We start from the raw sequence: 23861 nt of genomic DNA on the forward strand, positions 1-23861 counted from the left end.
GATAAATACTGCTACAGGGGCAGTCATATTACAATATATAAATGTATCAAAGTAACACACTGTACACCTCAAACTTACACAATGTTACATGTCAGATTTATTCAATAAAAGAAAAACAGGGTTATAATGTAAGAGTCTATTTTTTTCTGTGAAATACATGGTGAGGTCATCTGAGTGAAGTGATTTTAGGATATTCTGAGAGTGGTAGTAAAGAATTGAAATAGCTTCAGTTAAAAAATGGGAGAAGAAATATGTTGCATCCAACATTTACCATGAATTTTTGGTGGTATCAATCCATGTTTGTTGGTCATTTCTTTCAGCAGCTTTCTTCGTATAGAAGTGGAATGAGCAGATGGCCAAATCCAGGATTAGGAGATTGCAGAGTTAAGAGTAGAAGAATGTGGATAGTGGTGGCCAGCAAGTGGGTACAAAAGCAATTGAAATTGTGTGCTTTGAGATACAAACTAACATCAAGAAGAAGTTAATCTAGCAGTCTAATAGACTAAAACAAAAAAAGAGGGTTTATGTCCGAAGTTTCCATGAAGTGAAAGAACAGATCCAGAAGGAGTAAAAGAATGTGAGAAGTGAAAGGATTGACTGTTCGCAATGAGTTTGAATTGATGTTTAGGATTTTCTGTTTTCATAATGAGTCATGAAAGTGGGTAGCCGGAGTGGGATTGAGAAATTTTAAGAAACTCAGATTAGAGCACTTCTCCTTAAAGTGGTGACAAGTTGGGGCGCCTGGGTGGCGCAGTCGGTTAAGCGTCCGACTTCAGCCAGGTCACGATCTCGCGGTCCGTGAGTTCGAGCCCCGCGTCGGGCTCTGGGCTGATGGCTCAGAGCCTGGAGCCTGTTTCCGATTCTGTGTCTCCCTCTCTCTCTGCCCCTCCCCCGTTCATGCTCTGTCTCTCTCTGTCCCAAAAATAAATAAAAAAACGTTGAAAAAAAAATTTTAAAAAAATAAATAAATAAATAAATAAATAAAGTGGTGACAAGATTAGGAGCATTTAGAAAGAGTGTGTGAGAGGAAGAGCCGAAATTCTTGAATGTGAGAGAATGACTAGTATGTTGTAAGATAAACAGTTTTGAGGAGAGACTGGTATTAATTGCATGCCTTGTGGATGGCCTTTTGCTTAAGTTTAAAGGAATATGGCTCAAAAGTGGCAATGATGAGGCGAGATACTGTTTATCTTCTTGTTCTCCCACTTCCTATTTCATTGCCCAACCCCTGTGGTTTGATAGGACATTAGACAGCTTCATATGAGGGGACTGCAGAGGTATTTGTATCCTCCAGAGACAGCATAATAATTCCCATTTTAAAGTGAGGTGTGCCTAGGTTACTCAGTCGGTTAAGTGTCCAACTTTGACTCAGGTCATGATCTTTCAAGTTCATGAGTTTGAGCCCCACATCGGGCTCCGTGCTGACAGCCCAGAGCCTGGAGCCTGCTTCAGATTCTGTGTTTCCCTCTCTGTCTCTCTACCCCTCCCCTGCTCACACTCTGTCTCTCTCTGCTCAAAAAAAATAAATAAATAAACTTCAAAAAAAATAAATAATTGAGATACAGTCTTTTTGAAATTCAATTGTTTTTAGCCATTACACTTCCCTACAGTATAATGAAATAGTTCTGACATTAGGTTTTATGCTTCGATCTCATTTGTTATGCTTTTTTAAGTTAACAATTTTCTAAAATATTTTTGTGGGAAGACCTGTATACTTCCTCTTGACATTTCTTGGGATTTTATTTTATGGAATATTTATTGTTTTTTGAATTACAGACTCAAACATACCAAGTGTAAATCACTAATTTGTTCTCATCTACTCCCAGAAATGAAATTGAACTTTGAAGTAAAACCAGCTAAATATTCCTCATTTAGAATCTTTAGTAATAAGATGATACATACAAGTTCTCAAACTTATAATATGAAGATAAGAGCAAAGGTTCTGAATGCTGATTTTGATAAAGGAAATTATTACTTGATTTGATCTGGATATTTTGAGTTCAAGTGTTAGAAGATTAGGCGAAGATGATCAGCAGGCAATTGAAGTGTGCATCTTTGAAGTAAAGCATCAGTTGAAAACACAAATTTGGGAATCATCTTCACAGAGATATTTGGAGCAATAGGAGAAGGAGCTACAAATGGGGAAGAGAATCGGGTGAGAGAAGAGAAGCAAGAGGACAGCCTTGCAGAAGTTGCCTGGCATTCTGATGTCAGAAGGGCCCCAAGGGATGTGCTGTCAGTAAGCCTAGCTGCCCTTCCTAACACTGTGCTTGAAGAATTGGTCTATTGAGTGACATCAGCAAGATGGCAAACTAGGAAGTTCCAGGCCTTGTTCTTCCATGAAAACGTCAAATAAACAACTACAGATTGATTGAAATAATTTTATAGGAGTTCTGGAAATCAGTGATTATCAGCAACCAAGCAAACGCCTAGTCAAGGAAAAGCCATATTCAGAACTGTAGGAAATTTCATGGCATTTCTACTTGCCCTTGACCCACTACCTGCCCAGTGTGGTATGGTGCATTTGGGAGGAAATAGCCCAATTCCTGGTTCCCTCCCTCAGGAAGGAAGGAGAAGAGTGAAACTTGTTTGAAACATCCTGACCTGTCTGTGGACTATCCAAGGGAGTGTGTTCTGTCTCATCTGACTTGGAGCTCAGAGTTGGGAATGGTAGCATAAGTTTGGGTCTCAAGCTAAAAGTCATGGAAGGCAGTGGTGGGCACTTTAGCCTGTGGAAACTGCAGGGGGACTGCAGTGGACAGCTGAGTGCAAGAGATTGAAGGAAGAAGACTATAATAGAACATCTAAGATCCTAAGAAGCTGGGGTAAGACCTTTTGAGAAGCTAAGATACTTCCAGCCAGCCAGGGAAAATCAGAAAGAAACAGAAACCTACACCCACTGGCCCAAACAGGATACACGCTCGGCAATACCGAGGAAGACCTTAAGGCTTTACCCTGAGCCAATCTCAAGGCTAAGGGGCCTGCTAATTAGTTTTTGTTAGTTTTCTTTTCTTTTCCTCTGACTTCTTTATTATTATTACTAAATATAATTTACTGTCAAATTGGTTTCCATACAACACCCAGTGCTCATCCCAACAGGTGCCCTCCTCAATGCCCATCACCCACTGTCCCCTCTCCCCCAACCCCCATCAGCCCTCAGTTTGTTCTCAGTATTTAAGAGTCTCTTATGGGGGCGCCTGGGTGGCGCAGTCGGTTAAGCGTCCGACTTCAGCCAGGTCACGATCTCGCGTTCCATGAGTTCGAGCCCCGCGTCAGGCTCTGGGCTGATGGCTCAGAGCCTGGAGCCTGTTTCCGATTCTGTGTCTCCCTCTCTCTCTGCCCCTCCCCCGTTCATGCTCTGTCTCTCTCTGTCCCAAAAATAAATAAACGTTGAAAAAAAAAAAAATAAGAGTCTCTTATGGTTTGCCTCCTTCCCTCTCTGTAACTTATTCCCCCCTTCCCTCCCCCACAGTCTTCTGTTAAGTTTCACAGGATCCACATATGAATGAAAACATATGGTATCTGTCTTTCTCTGCCTGATTTATTTCGCTTAGCATAATACTCTCCAGTTCCATCCACATTGCTACAAATGGCCAGATTTCATTCTTTCTCATTAGGGGCCTGCTAATTAGTGAAGATCTTCCACACCAGGCTTTAGAGACTGGAAGAGTTTATTCACATGCCCCAGTTTTCAATAAATTACAAGGCCTATGAAGAAACAGGGAAATGTGGCCCTTTCAAAGAATAAAATAAATTTCCAGAAACAGTTGCTGATAAACATGCATCAGACTTACTAGACAAGGACTTTAAAACACTGTCATAAATATGCTCAGAGAGCATACAAAATAAACAAAGGAGGGATGCCTGTGTGACTCAGTTGTTAAATGTCTGACTTCAGCTCAGGTCATGATCTCATGGTTCATGAGCTCAGGCCCTGCATCAGGCTCTTTGCTGACAGTTTGGAAACTGCTTGGGATTCTCTCTCTCCCTGTCTCTCTGCCCCTCCCCCACTCGTGCTCTGTCTCACTCTGTCTCTAAAAAATAAATGTTTAAAAAAAAAAATCAGTGAACTCCAAGACAGGCCATTTGAAATAATGGAGTCTGAAGAGCAAAAAGAAAAAAGTAAGAAAAGTGAGCAGAGCCTAAGAGACTTAGGGGACACTATCAAGTGGGGCAATATACACATTATAGAAGAAGGTGAAGAGAGACAAATTATTTTTTTTAAATAGAAAAAAAGAAATAGGTTATTTAAAGAAATATTAAATGATGACTTCCCAAATTTAGGGAACAACATAGATATACATATCCAAGAAGCTCAACAAATTCTATGTAGGATAAATTCAGAGAGCCCCATGACAAACTCCATTATAACCAACTGTCAACAAAAACAATCTAGAAAGCAGCAAGAGAAAAGGAACTAACTCATTATATTCAAGGGAGTCCAAATAAGACTGTCAGTGGATTTCTCAGCAGAAGTCTTACAGGGTAGAAGGCAATGGGATGACATATTTAAAGTGCTATAAGGGGCGCCTGGGTGGCTCAGTCGGTTGAGCATCCGACTTCGGCTCAGGTCATGATCTCACGGTTTGTGAGTTCGAGCCCTGCATCGGGCTCTGTGCTGACGGCTTAGAGCCTGGAGCCTGCTTTGGATTCTGTGTCTCCTCCTGTCTCTGCCAGTCACCTGCTCATGCTCTGTCTCTCTCTGTCTCTCAATAATAAATAAACGTTAAAAAAATTTAAAAAAAAGTAAAGTGCTGTAAGAAGAAAACCTGTTAACAAGAATTCTGTATATCTGGTAAAACTACCTGACCTAGAAGACCTGACCACTAGACCTGACTGACGTAGAAGAAATGCTGAAGAATTGAAATGCCTTCAAGTTGAAATGAAAGGATGCTGCATAGTAAATTGAAGCCATATGAAAATGGGTTTTCTGTAAAAGTAAATATACAGACAAATATAAAAACTAGCATTATTGTAATTTTAGATTGTAACTCCCCTTTTTATTTTCTACAGGATTTAAAAGACAAATGTATAAAAATTACTTTAAATCTTTATTAATGGGTGAACAATATATAAAGATGTAATTTGTGATATCAGTAACAAAGTAGGGAGGTGGAGCTATAAAGTTGGAGGGTTTGTTGTATGCAGTTGAAGTTAGTTTGGTATCAACTTAAGATACTGTCATAACTTCAGGATGTTGTATGTAGTCTCAGTGGTAACCACAAAGAAGATATCTACAGAATATGCACAAATGGAAAGGAGAAGACATCAAAATGTGTCACTACAAAAAACCAGCTAAACACAGAATAATGGAGCAAATGAAGAACAAAAAGCTGTAACATATACAGAAAACAAATAACAAAATGGCAAAAGTAAGTACTTCCCTATTGGTAATTACTTTAAGTGTAAATGAATAAAACACCCTAATCAAAAAACATCGATTTCCAAACACCATAAAATACCTAGGAATAAACATAACCAAAGAGGTGAAAAATCTCTACACTGAAAACTATAGAAAGCTTACGAAAGAAATTGAAGAAGATGCACAAAAATGGAAAAATATTCCATGCTCCTGGATTGGAAGAACAAACATTGTTAAAATGTTGATACTACCCAAAGCAATCTGCATATTCAATGCAACCCCTATCAAAATAACACCAGCATTCTTCACAGAACTAGAACAAACAATCCTATAATTTGTGTGGAACCAGAAAAGACCCCGAATAGCTAAAGCCATCGTGAAAAAGAAAACTGAAGCTGGAGGCATCACACTCCCGGACTTCAAGACATATTACAAAGCTGTAATCATCAAGACAGTATGGTACTGGCACAAGAACAGACACTCAGATCAGTGGAACAGAGTAGAGAACATAAATGGACCCATAAAGGTATGGCCAACTAATCTTTGACAAAGCAGGAAAGAGTATCCAGTGGAATAAAGACAGTCTCTTCAGCAAATGGTGCTGGGAAACCGGACAGCAACATGCAGAAGAATGAACCTGGACCACTTTCTTGCACCATACACCAAAAAGCCCCTCAAAATGGAAGAAGGACTTAAATGTAAGACAGGAAGCCATCAAACTCCTCAAGGAGAAAGCAGTTAAAAACCTCTTTGACCTCAGCTGCAGCAGCTTCTTACTCAACACCTCTCCAGAGGCAAGGGAAACAAAAGCAAAAATGAACTATTGAGACCTCATCAGGGTAAAAAGCTTCTGCACCGCAAAGGAAACAATCAGCAAAACTAAAAGGCAACCAACAGAATGGGACAAGATATTTGCAAATGACATAGATAAAGGGTTAGTACCCAAAATCTATAAAGAACTTATCAAACTCAGCACCCCAAAAAAACAAATAATCCAGTGAAGAAATGGGCAAAAGACATGAATAGACACTTCTCCAAAGAAGACATCCAGATGACAAACAGACTCATGAAGAGATGCTCAACATCACTCATCATCAGGGAAATACAAATCAAAACTATAAGGAGGTACCACCTCACACCTGTCAGAATGGCTAACATTGACAACTCAGGCAGCAACAGATGTTGGCAAGGATGCAGAGAAAGAAGATCTCTTTTGCACTGCTGGTGGGAATGCAAACTGGTGTAGCCCCTCTGGAAAACAGTATGGAGGTTCCTCAAAAAATTAAGAATAGAACTACCCTACGACCCAGCAATTGTACTACTAGGTATTTATCCAAGGGACACAAGTATGCTGTTTCGAAGGGGCACATGCACCCCAATGTTTATAGCAGTGCTATCGACAATAACCAAAGTATGGAAAGAGCCCAAATGTCCATTGATGGATGAATGGATAAAGAAGATGCGGTATATGTGTACACACACACACACACACACACACACACACACACACACACACAATGGAGTATTATGCAGCAGTCAAAAAGAATGAAATCTTGCCATTTGCAACTATATGGTTGGAACTGGAGGGTATTATGCTAAGTGAAATTAGTCAGAGAAAGACAAATATATGACCTTACCATATGAGGAATTTAGGATACAAAACAGATGAACATAAGGGAAGGGGGACAAAACATAAAAGATTCTTAAATATAGAGAACAAACAGGGTTGCTGGAGGGGATGTGGGAGGGGGGATGGTCTAAATGGGTAAGGGGCATTAAGGAATCTACTCCTAATATCATTGTTGCACCATATGCTAACTAACTTGGATGTAAATTAAATAATAAATGAATTTTTTAAAAAATGGGTTAGCAGGGGCGCCTGGGTGGCGCAGTCGGTTAAGCGTCCGACTTCAGCCAGGTCACGATCTCGCGGTCCGTGAGTTCGAGCCCCGCGTCGGGCTCTGGGCTGATGGCTCGGAGCCTGGAGCCTGCTTCGAATTCTGTGTCTCCTTCTCTCTCTGCCCCTCCCCCATTCATGCTCTGTCTCTCTCTGTCCCAAAAATAAATAAATTAAAAAAAAAATGGGTTAGCAGAATGGATTAAGAAATGGAATCCCACTGTGTTATCCTACACAGATAACACTGTGTGTTATCTACAAGCGTCACTTTAGATTTAAGCACATACATAATAGGTTGAAAATGAAAGGATGAGAGAAGATTCTATGCAAGTAGTTACCAAAATAGAACAAGGGTGTCTGTATTGACATCAGACAAAACAGACTTTACATCAGAGATTTTTATAGAAGATAAAGAGGGGCATTTCATAATGGCAAAGTTATTAATTTGTCAAGAAGATACAGTAATTATGCACTAATCATCAGAGCTCTAAAACATATGATACAAACATTGACAGTATTAAAAGAAGAAATTATAGCTCTACAGCAGCCATCAGAGACTTTAGTACTCTATTTTCAAAACTTTCAGTAATGGATAGAACAACCAGATTAGAAGATTAATAAGGAAAATGAGGTCTTGAACAGCATTGTAGGCCAGTTGGAACATATACAGAGTACCCTACTCAACAACAGTAGAATTCGTATTTTTTCTCAAGTTCATATGGAACAGTATCCAGGATAGCCCATATGTTGGGCCATTTAAAAAGACTCAATAAATACTAAAAGATTGGAATCATACAAAGCATCTTTTCTAATCACAATAGAATGAAACTAGAAGTCAACGACAGAAGGAAAACTGGGAAACTAAAAATATGTAGAAATTAAATAGCACAGTCTTAAACAGCTAGTGGGTCAAAGAAGAAATCACAAGGGAAATTAGAAAATATCTTGAGACCAATGAAAATGAAAACAAAATACCAAAATTTATGGGATGCAGTGAAAGCTCTGCCAAGAGGAAGGTTTTTAACTATAAATACTTATCTTAGAAGAGAGATCTCAAATCAATAACCTAACTTTACACCATAGGAAACTAGACAAGAAAGCACAAACTAAATCAAAATCTAGCAGAAAGAAGTGATTAATAGTAGTGATTAATAGTAATTAAAAAGCTCCCAAGAATGCCTAGTACCCAGTGGCTTCGTAGTGAATTCCGCAAACATTCAAAGAGGAATTAACACCAGTCCTTCTCATATTCTTCCAAAAATTGAACAGGATGGAACATTTCCTGATGCACTCTATGAGGCCAGCATTACCCTCATACCAAAGCTATATACACAGACACTGCAAGAAGACTGCAGACAAATTTTCTTAAGAACATTGATATAAAAATCCTCAACAAAATACTAGGAAACCAACTTCAACAGCATATTAAAATGATTTTACACCTTGACCAACTGAGATTTATTCTTGCAATGCAAGAAAGGAGCAGCATACAAAATCAGCGTAGTACATCACTTTAACAGAATGAAGGGGGGTTACCACATGATCATTTCAATTGATGCAGAAGAAGCAGTTGACAAAATTCAACATCCTTTTATGGTAAAAACGCTCAATAAACCAAGAATAGAAGGAAGTATTTCAACATAATAAAGGCCATTTATGAAAATCCCACAACTAACATAATAATCCATAGTAAAAGACTGAAGGCTTTTAAGATCAGGAATAAGACAAGGATATCCACTTTTGCCACTTTTGTTCAACATAGTACTGTTTCCAGTACTACCCAGAGCTATTAGACAAGAAAAACAATATCCAAATTGGAAAGGAAGAAGTAAAATTATTTGTTTGCAGACAACTTAATCTTATATGTAGAAAACTCTAAAGATTTCACCAAAACTGTTAGAACTAATGAATTCAGCAAAATTGTAGGATACAAAATCACACAAAAATTAATAACATTTCTATACATTGACATTAAACAGTGTGAAAAAAATTAAGAAAGCTTCATTTGCAATATCATCAAAGTAAATAATATACTTTGGAATAAACTTAACCAAGTAGGTGACAGACTTTTACAAAACATTACTGGGAAAAATAAGACACCAGCATATGGTGGAAAATTCCATGCTCATGGATTGGATTTACCTTTACCATATACAAAAATGATCTCAAACCAGGACCTAAATGCAAGAGCTAATACTATAAAACTCTTAGAAGAAATCATAGGGGGAAAGCTTCATAACATTGAATTTGGCAGTGATTTCTTGAATATGACCCCAAAAGATCAGGCAACAAAAGGAAATTAGGTAACTTGAACTTCATCAAAATTGAAACTTTTGTGTATCAAAGGATACTATCAACAGAGTGAAAAGGCAACCCAAGGAAGGTGAGAGAACAGGCGTGCTTGGATGGCTCAGTCAGTTAAGCATCCAACTTTGGCTCTGGTCAAGATCCCGCAGTTCATGGGTTCAGGCCTGCTTCAGATTCTGTGTCTCCCTCGCTCTCTGCGCCTCCCCCACTAGCACTTGCTCGCTCGCTCTCTCAAAAAAAAAAAAAAATGAATAAACATTTAAAAAATAAAGTATTTGCAAATTGTATATCTGATGAGGAGTTGATATCTAGAATATATAAAGAACTCCTACAACTGAACAACAACAACAACAAAATAATCTGAATAAAAAATAAGCAAGGATATGAATAGACATTCTCCAAAGAAATTATAAAATGACCTATAAGCACATGAAGTGATCCTCAACATCATTAGCAGTTAGGGAAATGCAAATCAAAACCACAATGAGATACAACTTCATACCCAACTTCCTTCAAAGATGTGGAGAAGTTAGAATTCTTATACATTGCTGATGGGAATGTAAAATGGTGTAACCACTGTGGGAAATGTATAGTATTTCCTCAAAAAAATAAACATAGGATTACCATATGACCTAGTAGTTCCACTTCTGGCTATGTACCCCAAAAGAATTGAAAGCAGGGACTCAAAGAGATATTTGTACATCCTAACATCCGTGTTCATAGCAATCTTTGTAAGTCAGAAGGTGGAAGCAACCCAGATGTCCATGGATGGATGAATGGATAAACAAAATGCAGTATATACATATAATGGAATTTATTCAGCCTTTAAAAAGAAGGAAATTCTGACACATAGTATAACATGAATTAACCTTGAAGATATGCTAAGTGAAATAAGCTAGTCACAAAAGGACATGTTTATGTATGATTCTACTTACATGAGTTACCTAGTCAGATTATAGAGATAGAAAGTAGTAGGGTGGTTCCTAGAAGCTGAGAGAAGGGAATGGGGAATTAGTGTTTAAAAGATACAGAGTTTCAGTTGAGGAAGATGAAAAAGTTCTGGAAATAGTTTGTGGTGATGATTACACCACATTGTGAGTGTTGCTTAATGTCACAGAACTGTACGCTGAAAAATAGTTAAAATGGCAAATTGTACATATATATTTTACCACAACTTTAAAAAGTCTGTTGCAAAAAAAGAAAAGAATTGGTGTGAGCCTAGATTCTCTTACTAGATATGTTTTATTGCTATGCTATTCATCTATACAAACTCACCAGCCTTTCACCACTTAGTTGTCCATACTCCAAGCCAGTTTTTCTCATAGTGTTTCTGTGAAGAAGTACACTTTAGGGCTCTTCTCGGGGCCTAGGTGGCTCCATTGGTTGAGCATCTGACTCTTGAGTTTGGCCCAGATCATGATCGCAAAGTTGTGGGATCAAACCCCACATCAGGCTCCATGCTGAGTGTGGACCCTGCTTAAGATTCTCTCTCTCCCTCTCCCCTGCTCATGCATGTGCGCTCTCTCTCCCTCTCTGTCTCTTACATTAAAAAATAATAAAATTTTAAAGACTCCTCTTTAAGAAGTCAGTGTGCTACATCCATTTAAGAGCATTTGGTCAAAAAAAAAAAAAAGCATTCGGTCAAGCAAAGACATCCAACTATTACAAATTAATGAAGGAAACAAAGACAAATAAGGGCAAGTCAGTGATTTTTAAAATATTACTGGCTGAAATTACAAAAGCAGCACATGCTTATTGAAAAAAATGCAAGTAATTCAGGATATACAGAACGTAAAGTGATTGTCTTTTCCCTTACTCTCCAAGGGTAAGCATTGTTAGTAATGTGATATATATTCTTCCAGAACATGTGAATCATATTTTTTTAAATGGAATGGTGCTGATCTGAAAAAGGCTAAAATTTTTCAAAAATGTCTTTATCTTCACCATCATCATCACTAAGATTTATCAAAGCTATGTTTACCAGAGTGCTTTATACAGTCATCTAATTTAATCATTATACAAATCTGGTGAGGAAGTATTATTTTCATTTTTTCAGATGAGGAAAAGAAAGTGCAGAGAGGTGAAGTAGCTTGCCCACAACCACACATCTAATGAGTAATAAAGGTGGTAGAACTGTGATTTGACCATAAATTTTACAAGTATCAAATGACTTTGTATGTAAATCCCCCTAGCTCTGCAAAGTTAAGCATTGTTAGCCCACTTTCAAATGAAGAAATTGAGACTCAGAAATAAGTTAATTTTTTTATGCAAAGTGGCAGAATGTGTACTGAAACTAGGTTTATCTGAATCCAGAGGCCACATTTATTTTACTAACCTAGCAAATCACAGCCCACTCCAGGTACTCAAAAGTGTTTTTCCCATTACTATGAATAATCTAATTTGGCTTCCTATTTTCTTGGATAAATCCTTACTTTGTGTTTTATACATCTCTTATGAAAAGAAGCTGGGGAGTATAAGGCTTACTGTTCGTATTTCTTTCATTCATTCTACAATTTATGATGTGCCAGGTACATAATAAATGCTAGGGATTACAAGATAAGTAAAACAGATCATGCACTTAAAGGGTTCACAATCTGATATTGCTTCTTCTGTTTGTTGCCTTGTGTAAGCATTCATATGTACCCATGCTAAAAGGTCTTCTGATTTTTTCCAAAGTAGAGTGATGTTTTAATCATAGTAGCCCCTAACATGGGCAACTTTTAATATGCTTACAGAATAAGAGAAGAAACTATTAAATAGAACAGTGGTAGAGTTGGCTTGGTCCTTGAATCAGTTACTGTACAGGGTAACTAATTCAAGAGACCAGGAAGTACTGTGTTTAAATAAGATAAAAGTTTGTCCTCTCGTGCAACAGTCCAGAGTAGCCAGGGATAGTGGGGCAGCTCTACCATCCTTAAAATACGGTTTCCCCCTCTGGAATCACAGCGGCCATTCTACTTGTTAACATTTCCCTGCCAGTGAGAACAGAAAGAAGCAGTGAAAAGCAGACAGCTTTCTTTTAATAATGTGGTCCAAAATTTGTACAGGTCACTTCTGTTCACATCCTGTTGGCCAGAACTTAGTCATATGGTCATATGGCTAGTAAATGTATTCTCTAGCTGGATGACCATGTGCACGGGTAAAAGTCTGTATTACTAAAAGAAAAACCAAGAATGTATATGGGGGAATAACTAGCAGTCTTTGCCACACATTTTGACTGACTAGGCTAAGGTTTCAAATATCACAAGAGTCTATAATGTGGACTTAAGTATTTAATCAACTGTATTACTTACACCAAGTTGCTTCTGATCCATTTCTGCCACTGTTCTGTGGAAGAAACCAAATATATTTAATAAAGACTTAAGTACCCTCATTTGCTTATTTGACCATCTTTCCAAGAGAAGTATCAGTAATAAGTAATTTAAAAATCTGAAAATTTTAAAACTGATTGCCATTTAAAAATCAGATTACAGTATTCATAAATGATTAAGTTTCAGAAAACTTCCTAGAGCGGGTCTCCTGCTTTTCCCAAGATCTTTGTATTATGTAAAAAGAAAACATAAATCTCCTTTGTTGAAAGAGAAATGTTTCTGTTGAAACAGAAATTTGTGCACTTTCTGTCATAAATTATTGAGCCAAACATTTTTCCAACAACAATGTTAAACCATTAAGGACTGTGTTGTCAGATTGCTTTATTCTAGAGCTAGTCTTGACCCATCTGAAATGTAAAGTGTCAGGCTTATGTTACCTGTAAAAGCTGGTAAACTATGTTTACTAAAGCATAATGTGCCTTTATTATAGGTAGTACTTTATTTAAAAATCCTTTATTTTCACTTAAGATGTGAATGGCCTCATTGTTTACCACCCTTCTTTTTTTCCTTTCTTTGTTCCCCAAAATCTCTGTGTAAAGTGTCAGTGGAAATGGAGCAATTTACTCTTCTTTCTTTCTACAGAAGCTACTGGTATTAGAATAAAGGTGCTTCTGCTGTTTCTGACTGAAGTTTTATTTCTTCTATTGTACATTGTCAGTACGTTGCCATAGACTCATTTTCTACCTATCAAAATTTAAAATATTTGTATCCTTTGTTCCAGGTTTTTATTTCCAGAAATACGTTCTGTCAAAACTTCTAGACAGGCATGCTAAGGTAGAAGTTCAAGAAGTTATGTTAATAATTAGGAATGTTTAAATTATGATATCCATTCAAAGATACTGTGAGCACCTACTCAGTATATTGTGTCAGGAACTGTTCTAAGTACTGGGTCCACCATGATAAGCATACACGCTGTCTGCTTCGTGGAATGGTGGCACATCTAGTAAAGAATAGACTAGTCAGGGGCGCCTGGGTGGCGCAGTCGGTTAAGCGTCCGACTTCAGCCAGGTCACGATCTTGCGGTCCGTGAGTTCGAGCCCCGCGTCGGGCTCTGGGCTGATGGCTCGGAGCCTGGAGCCTGTTTCCGATTCTGTGTCTCCCTCTCTCTGCCCCTCGCCCATTCATGCTCTGTCTCTCTCTGTCCCCAAAATAAATAAACGTTGAAAAAAAAAAATTAAAAAAAAAAAAAAAAAAAGAATAGACTAGTCAAATAACCTCATAAATGTAAATTTTCGTGGTGCCTGGGTGGCTCAGTTGGCTAAGCAGCCGACTTCAGTCAGGTCATGATATTGCGGTTTGTGGGTTCGAGCCCTGCCTCGGGGTCTGTGCCAACAGCTCAGAGCCTGGAGCCTGCATCACATTCTGTGTCTCCCTCTCTCTCTCTCTCTGTCCTCCCCCTTCTCTCTCTCTCTCTCTCTGTCTCTCTCTCTCTCTCTCTCTCTCTCTCAAAAATAACTAAACATTTAAAAAATTATTTTTAAATAAATGTGAAATTTCAAACTCTGGTAAGTATTAGGAAGAAAAGTAAACTGTTGTTAGAACATCTGTTAGGGAGTTGACCTCATCTAGGAGATCAGAGAAGATAATATTTATGAAGTGATTTTTGAAAGGACAGGTTTGAGGTACTTTCCAAGTAAACAAACTGTGTTACAATGACTCATTGGCCTGAAAAATTGAAAGTATAAGAGAAAAGTGCAATAAGAATCAGGGGCAAAACTAGGCTCTTTAGAGGCCATGTTGAGGATTTTTGATTCTTTATTTTGAAAACAGTAGGAAACCATTTAAGACATTTATGAGGAAAGGGTGAGAGAACCCAGTGGGTGTTATGATTATATTTGCATTTTGCAAAATACATAATGGCTACAGTTTAGACAGTGGATTGGCTGCTACACTTAGGGAGAGCAGTAAGGCTATTGCAGTAGTCTATTAAGGATGTGATGGCTTGAATGGTGATGGCTACATTGAAGATAAAAAAGTGGACAAATTTGAGAGATAATTCAGTATTAAAATTGACACTTGGTAATGGATTGGCTATAGAACAAGTAGATGTCAAGGATGGTTATAGCTTTCCAGATGGATAGTGGTGCCCTGTACTGAAAGAAGGAATGCAAAGGACCTGATTTTCCCAGGGGCTGGGGTGGTAGGAGGGAGAAGGAGATGTTGGAGGGAAAAGATGGTCAATTTTGAATATGTAAAATTTAAAATGCTTTCCCGGCAGCACTTGGCCACATAGATCTAGAAGAGAGACCTAGAAATCCCAGAGAAGTCTGGGCTAGAAGGAGATATTTGAGAGTCTGGAGTATAACCTGCCACTTGGGATAATATTGCTTAAGGGGAGCCCATATAGCAAAAAGAGGACCTTGCTAGAATATACTAGCACAATATACTAGAATATACCTTGCTAAATATACTCACGTGATCTGCCATGGTGGTTATTTAGGGTCTTGGGCTTTGGTGGTCAGGCAAAACCTGGATTAAAATCCCAGCTCCACTGCCTACTAAGAAACTTTGGCCAGGTTTTTTTGTACCTCTTTGTGCTTCAGTTTTCTCACCTGTAAAATGTAGGAAATAACTGCCTCAGAAGATTAGTCAGTTTAACAGCTAAAATGAAATAAAGGTCTCTGATTTTGGTGCATAGTAAGTATTCGGTGAAATGATCATATGATGATCGTGTATTGTTGAAAATTTTGATTGCGGAACAGTTCACAGTTTTTAAGAAGTAGAATACATATACACGTGCACGGAAGTTCCCAAAGGATATAGACCAAAGCATCAGTAGTTACCTCTGAGGAGGAATGAAAGGCATAGTAAAGGGAAAGACTTACTCTTTACCTTGTACATGTGGGGTTTTGTGGTGGTAGTGATAGTAGACATTTTGTTGTTTTGTGCATTTTCTCAACAAATGTGCCACTTTTGTAATTTTTAACAGCCATTAATGGTTCCGTAATCATTTTTGACTATTTTTTCTCTTTGTAAACTTTGAACAACCAGGGCTCTTAGTTTTTTTTTGCTTGACAGAATGTTTTTGATTCAATGGAGGTACCATACTGCTTTCTCAAAAAGAAACTTCTGAATCCTGGGTTACAATGAACTAGAAGAAAGACTGAGAAAACTGGCTTAGAGCATGGGGAAGTTGTGTGGTAAGTCTGGTGACAAATTGTCCATGTTCAGGGGTAATAGAGCTACATGCTATGGTAACAGGTACTATGTAGATACCTTGCTCATTATTAAAAGAAAGGAACTACCATTTGCAAAGAGCTTATTATGTACCACATAATTTATACATGTCATTTCCTTCAGTTCTTCAAGTAAATACCATTTTCATTTCAGGAAGAGAGAAACCAAACCTCAAAAAGGCTAATAAGTAATCAGAACCAAAACACAAGATTGCAAAATAAAAATAGCTTGTCATAGTTTACCATTTGGCATGCTGAGAAATTGGTGGCAGCACTGAGTAGTAGATATTCACATTGATAATTTGGTCTGTCAGATTGCAGGTCTAGGTAAGACTTGATGCCAGGAGGATGGGGGAGGGCAGGGTTTATAACCTAGTTATAATAAGAAAATATAGCAGAGAATGGTTGAAGAATAGGCTGTATAAATCAGGATCTCTGAGTTGCTAATCCTATACAATCTTTTTTTTTTTTAACTTGAAGTTGATGTTTAGTTTACCAGAGTTTCAAGATAAAACAGTTTGTGATCAAAGTGCTGTGTATTGAGACAGCTTATTATTTAATTGTCTTCCTTCAAGAACTGTGGAGCTTCCATATTGAGAACATTTGTGGTAGCGTTCTACAAAGCTTTTGTTCTCTCTGTTAATCTTGGAACAGTCTGAAAGATTTTTACATTGAGATTCTTTTTTTTTTTAATCCATTCAATTTATTAAATTCCTATTCTTCTTATACCTGGAGGAAAACAGTGGTATTTTTCAGAATATTGAGATTAGTTTTTAAGGATGAAAAGAGATAATGTTTGACCTTTAGCAAGTATCATCAATGACGTAAGGGTACTTGAACTTTTTTTCCCTCATCTAGGAAATAAGTGCTTTGAAAGATATTTAAAAAATGAGAATTTTCAGTGTCAGCAATAGGGAAAAAAACAATTTATAGAACTCTTTTAATATTTATAAAACACATGAAAACTTGAGCAGCTGTATATCCAAAATTATAGAGAATATGCTGCCTTAGCTTTAAAGGTGGATTGAAATTTCCTGGGATAAAGGGACAGTTCTAAAGATAATCTTTTTGCTTTGTTTATGATAATCAAGGAAGGCATGTATGGACAACCATTTTTAATAAATTTAAAATGTATACCATACTTGATCAGCATTGTTTTCAGCTTTGCTTTTGAACACTAAGAAAGAATACAAGTGCATTATGGCACAAATACCTAAGTACCTGTTTACCTCTTTCAGATACTGGTAGACCACTTGTTTTGCTAGTCTTTGGAATTGGAAGGAGTGTCAAATACACAGAAGCCAGAGTCATCTTGGCCAGATGGTGTTTGATACAGATGGATGGTTAGTTGTCATGCAGATCTCCTAGTTGGTAACTTGTTGCTGCCATCTGACTCAAAGAATCATTCACACACACTGGCTGTCAAAAGCATCTTCTCTTCTGTCTGTTTTAGCTGTCATGTCTGTGCTCTGTACAGACGTGTTGACAAGACATTGCTGTTGTACATTTTCAATGTGGTTGTTAGTGATTTTTCTGTTTTGTGGGATCTTTGATCGGGCTGGAATGTACTTGGTTTGTAATTGTGTTGTTTTTTAAAAAATACTGTGACAGTGCAACAATTATCTGACCTTTTAAAAGGACTTTTCAGGTTATAAGTTTATTCAGATCTGTTCAGTGAACAAAAAGCATTTAATAAAAAGGAAAGAAACCTTCTTGTTTCAGTTTCCAAATATAACAAATAAACTGAATTCTACTGGTTATTTCTGAATTTGAATCAATATCTTCTTGTGGACTCTCCATCTTATAGCCTTGTGGTCAAAATCTTTATACTATTTTCTGAGTATGTATTTTCTTTTCTTGAAATGGTACCTTTTTTTCTGACAGTAAAAGCTTCCCTTTTTCTTCCCCCGCCCCCCCCCAAAAAAAAAGAGAAAGAAAAGATCTTCAGACATTGCCTATCTTTTGCACCCATTTTCTCAAACTTAATTTCCTTTTCTCTTACTCACCTAGTGACCTGTCTCCTATTTTTCCTGTTTCCCTTATAAAATATAAACAAAGCCTTTCTCCATTCTTTCAGGTAGCTTCTTAAGTTATTTCTGAAGTCTATTTCTCTGATAATTAACAACTTAAAGTCTATTTATTCAACTAATACTTAGCATCTCAAAATGTGCCACTCTGCTATACTCTAGAGATACCAGAAGAAAATAGTCTGTGCTCTTGAAGAGGTCATAGTCTAAAGTGAAATCAGAAGTATAGATAATGAGACTAGAATACTACAATTGCTTTAAGTATGTGGAAAAAGCAGTAAGAGAACAAGGGCCATTGCTCTTCTTTTCCCCCGCTGTATTTCCAGAATATCAGTTTTTAATTTATTACAGAATTTGCTTGAGTTTACAAAGTACTTTATTAAGTGGTTTAAGAAATAGTTCAAAACTTTAACTTGAAAGAGTTGTTGATTTTTCCCATCCAGTGACTACATTTTCAGCATTATTCATTTATTATAATATTTTATATGCAGGTATGCTAAAGTATGTTTTTAAGCCAGAGATAAAAGATGAATATTACCTGGCAGAACCTTCTGACTTGGTTCCAAAAGAAAATACGAGTCCTTTGGTTTTCCATGCAGGTGGGGAAAAAATATATAGTAGAAAGAGAATAGGCTGAAGTTTGAATCACTTACACACTCATTCTGGGCCTATCTCTAACTTGCTAAGTTTTTTATACTGGTTACTTAGTGTCTGGATAATAGAATATTTTTACCTATCAAAACATAGTGATGAAAGAATGGGCAATTATTGGTTAGTATTTATGAAGAGCTTTGAGTTCTTTGGAAAAAGCCGTAAATACACAGAAGTAGATAGTGAGGAAGTAACATCAGCATGTTTGCTGATTCCTCAGCCTGGTAGCTCTGTGCAGCCCAGGTAAATTTAGGTATTACAGAATTTGCTATAGACATTTAAATCCTCCTTTCAGTCAGCCAACTCACTCTTTCTAGGGACTTGGGTATAAATTTATCTAGGAAAGAGATGTCTTGTCCTGAGAGGCATGGCCCTAGACTGGATTTTGGTATTTAAGGCTTAGTTCTGAGACTCATAATCGTAGGATATGTGACCCATATGGATTAACAAGATACATTCTTCTATTTGCAATAATAAAGTTTGGATTCCTTTTTTTTTTTAACTTGGATTCTTTATTTCCATTATATTTTTTTCAACAAGCATGTACTAAATATCTCCTATGTATAAGTTACTTTGCAAAGTTTAATGGGAGTATCAAGTCCTATAACACTACCCTCAGGCAACATGCAAAGAAAATGAACCACCTAAGTTACTTATCAGCTGTCAGTTACTCTTCTTTGAAGTGTATTACTTATAAAATTTCACCTTTTGTTTGGCAAAATGTGGTATTTTGCTTTAATTTCCTAAGCTAATGTATTTTGGGAATCTAGGAACCGCTATATAATTTATAAAGAACTTTAAGCTTACTGGTCTCTGAAAAGAATAATTTCATTAATTTTGAACTCTGAATTAAAAAAAAAATCAAAATCAAATACTTAGTATGTACTGAAGGACATTCCAAGATTATTAGGACCTTCTTTTATATTCAGGGAATTTACAATTTAGTCATTTATTGTTGCACCAGTGATAAAAATTGATAAAGAATTCTCTGTTGGGGCGCCTGGGTGGCGCAGTCGGTTAAGCGTCCGACTTCAGCCAGGTCACGATCTCGCGGTCCGTGAGTTCGAGCCCCGCGTCGGGCTCTGGGCTGATGGCTCAGAGCCTGGAGCCTGTTTCCGATTCTGTGTCTCCCTCTCTCTCTGTCCCTCCCCCGTTCATGCTCTGTCTCTCTCTGTCCCAAAAATAAATAAACGTTGAAAAAAAAAAAAAAAGAAAGAATTCTCTGTTATTTGTTGGTGATATTTTTTAAGACTTTGTACTAATTTGGTAATTGTAATGTAGCATTTTCAAATTTGCTTGAAGGTTTGTTAACATCTGTATTCTCTAATGCAAACTGCTGTCTTTTTTCATTGCGTAATTTTCACAGCCACTGCAATAAAATAGCAAGATGAATGGATTAAAAATATAAGGGAAATTATGATATTTAAGATATCCAGTAAGGATTAAGCACATATTCTCTTGACTTCTTAAAACTTAATCTGAGAAAATAAGTTTTTGGTCAGTATAATTTTGTGATTTGTACTCATCCCTTTAATTTTCATAGGGTTTTAGTCAGAGCTACTTTCTTTGTGATTTTATACCCTAAGTATAAATTCAAAAGTGTTTTTACTTAAGAGACGTGAAATGTTAACATTTTTTAAGTTACAGGTATTTTTATACAGTAGCATAGAATGATAGAATGAATCCATTTTGTCATTCATGCTTTTTTTGTTGGCTGCCATTAAGAACTGAATTCTAAATTAGAATTTTTATCCTAACTGAAAGACCAAGAGTTGAACTATTAACTGAAATTTCTCTAATTAAAGTGACTTTTTAAATTTTACAGTGTTTTATGTCAGTGATGTTTATAATGATTATTACTGTATTGTTGGATCTGGTTTTTGGCTCACAAATAACATGCTCACTACCTGGGAAATGGCAATAGGGCAAACCATATCTATATGTAATTCTTAATGGACAGTAGATGTATGTACACACATCTGTCAGTAAATATAAGGCTGAATGGTTTTTATGTCCACAGACTGAAAACTATGAGCAGAGAATACGTGAGCAACAGGAACAGCTGTCACTTCAACAAACTATTATTGACAAGCTGAAATCACAGTTACTTCTTATGAATTCCAGTCAAGGTATCTTCATATTTATTTTTTACGTATTTCTTAAACCTCTTGAAGAACAGAAAGATGGAAATCAAGTTTTTCTATTTTATTTCTCCATTGTTTCTCAGTAGTTCTGATATTTTAATGATTGCAGTGCAGTTACATGTTTTCATTTACGAAATGAGTACTTGCCAGGGTGTGGGAAAATGAACATTCTTGTAGAACTCTGTGTTGATAAAACTTCTTCGAGGGCAATTTGCCAGTAAGTAGTGAAAGCTTTCTTAAATGTCTGTGCCTTTTAAACAAAAAATTCAAGTCCTAACCATATGCCATAAGAAAATGTTTGTTCAAATACTCAAAGATACGTATGTAAGGATGCTTATCACAGTATAACTTCTAATAATGAAAAATCAGATATAATGAAATGTTCAACAGTTAAATTATAGTCTTTCATATAATCATCAGCTGTGTAGAAAAAGCGATGATAATAGATGTTAACTTACTAACATGAGACATGTTCATTATATATAGGAAAGGACAAAACAAGATTTTATATATATACATATATATACATATATATGTATATATATAATTTTATTTTTTGTGTGCAACAAAAAAAGATTCTTGTATGAATTTATATGTATTGGAAAAGAAAAACTGTGATAAAATATAAACTAAAATTTTGACAGGAATAATTCACAGGTCATAAAGGTTGTGAGCAGCTTTTATTTATTTATTTATTTTTGGTATGTCTGCATTTTCTAATTTTCCTATAATAAGTATGGAGTAGTTATGCAAATGATTGTCTTAAACAAGTGCACACCTGAAAATACTGCTTATTACAAGTTTCACTGCTATTGTTGATGGTAGGCCTCAAAGAGCTTCTAGTTTTCTAAATTCTACATAGTTTTTATACCACTGATTTGGGGAGTGTAGTTTTGTGGGAATGGAAAAAAATCTAAATGGGCAAATTTAAGTTGTCAAGGTAGGTTTTATCTTAAGAATTTCTGAAACTCATAGTTTAAAATTTCTTTAAAATTAGGTTTCTGATTTGTTTTTATTTTTTCAGCTGGTACCAAAAACAGGGATATCCTACTTATATCCAAGAGGTTTTTGTCTTGCAGATAACAGTTTTGGCTATGTTCCTCTGCTTGAAGACAGTGAAGCAAGAAAGAATAATTTGCCTCTTGATCAGCCACATGATAAAGTAAAATCAGGAATACCAAGAGAAAAAGAATTAAAGGTAGACTGCACTGCTGGTTTATTCCCTAAAGGAAATAAGAAGTGATGGGATGCCTGGGTGGCTCAGTCTGTTGAGCGCCCAACTTTTGCGCGGGTCATGCTCTCGCGGTTCATGGGTTCAGACCCCACGTCGGGCTCTGTGCTGACAGCTCAGAGCTGGGAGCCTGCTTTCATTATTAGATTTTATGTCTCCTTCTCTCTCTGCCCCTCTCCCACTTGTGCTTGGTCTCTCTCTCTCTCTCTCTCTCTGTCAAAAATAAACATTGAAAAAAAATTTTTTTAAAGAAAATAAGAAATGAGAAATTGGGTTCCACAGACTTACTGAATTATTCAGTCAGTATTCTATCGAATTTGGGTGGGCGAGAGCAAGGGAGAAGGTGGAGGAGATTTTTTTCACTCCTACCATTGCTTCAAAAAGCAACATTCAAATGCTGACACATAACACATGTGCTTCTTTGTTTTGTTCTCCTGCGGTAGATCCACCACTGGAATTCTAAACAAATTGTAGATGTACACAAACAAATGACTTACATATTTCAAATAGAAGCACTATTTCCAGGTAAAATAAAGGCTTAGGGTTCATGTTTCCTAGTATTCTCTTTTCTATATCACAAAGAAATAAAACATTTAACTAAGGTAGGTAGTAAGGCACAGATGATTCTGGATTAGAAAATAACATTCTAGTTTGTTCTTAAATTTCCTGTGCTTAATTTTTTAAAAAATCCACCTAACCAGTTCGGCAAAAGTCTTCACTGAAACAATATAAGAAGGAACGTTCCATATCTCTGCAAGGAGACATGTATAAGGATGTTGGTTAGAAACAAATTAAACATCCATCAGTGGCAGAACAGTACACCTTTACAGGAAACACTTTAGAAAAATTAAAATTAACCAAACATTTATATACTAGTATGCCTAGATTTCAGAAACAGTATTGAACAAAAAGTGGAAATTACAAAATGATAAAATGGGAATGACTTATGTAAATTTTTTCAGATATAAAATATTATGACACTGTTTCTAAAAACACAAGTATGTAGTAAAAGTATAAAAACATGGACAAGAATGTTCCACAACTTTCTTAGAAAAATGATCACCTCCATAGTTGGGGAGAGAAGAGTCTCTGATTCTGGGAAGGGAATAAAATAAAAGATCAGTTGTATCTATAACTTTTCTTTTTTTAAAGAAAACTACTGAAGTGAAATGTTAACACTTGTTAAATCAGGGTACCAGATACATAGATGTATATTATTTTCCATGTTTTTATGAATCCTTGAAATGTGTGTTTAAAAAGGAATTTTTTAATGAGTTAGGTTTTAGAAGGATGAAATAGCTTTTCAATAAAATAAGATTTCCTAACTAATGAGGACTCTTAACATCCACAAGACCAATTAAGTCAAGAATGCTATATTTATTTCTTTTCTTCTAAATATGGTAGAAGATTTTAGCTTTGTGTGCCAAGGTTATTCATTTATCGATCCCATAACTAAGACTGTTGTAATTTGTTTTTATTTAACATGAAATATGAGAAACCCAGTTTAAATACTTTTCTATATATAAAAATTTATAAAATTTATATAATATATAAAATTATATAAAATATATATATAAATGTATATAAAAAATAGAATGAGAAGTTCTCTAATGTATCTCCCCTTTCATTTTTTAAAAATCAATCTTGTTTTTTTATTTGAATCATTCAGCTCTCTTCACCCTCACTCCAATTTCC

General features: G+C 36.3%; 1 protein-coding gene across 6 annotated transcripts in view; it reads left to right on the top strand.

Moving 5' to 3' along the window:
- TANK (TRAF family member associated NFKB activator) overlaps positions 1-23861 on the top strand; it is a 95860-nt gene that overhangs the window by 40756 nt on the left and 31243 nt on the right. For 4 of the 6 annotated variants that reach the window (XM_030326525.1, XM_030326524.1, XM_030326528.1 and 1 more), the window contains exons 3-4: positions 20812-20920; positions 22015-22133. In XM_030326525.1, coding sequence (XP_030182385.1) covers positions 20812-20920; positions 22015-22133 — 228 coding nt within the window. Of the gene's footprint in view, positions 1-15975; positions 16078-17060; positions 17457-20811; positions 20921-22014; positions 22134-23861 lie in introns of those variants that run through there. The other 2 variants (XM_030326527.1, XM_030326526.1) reach the window with 2 other exon arrangements.

This window comes from Lynx canadensis, chromosome C1 (genome assembly GCF_007474595.2).
Source record: "Lynx canadensis isolate LIC74 chromosome C1, mLynCan4.pri.v2, whole genome shotgun sequence".
Classification (NCBI taxonomy): Eukaryota; Metazoa; Chordata; class Mammalia; order Carnivora; family Felidae; genus Lynx; species Lynx canadensis.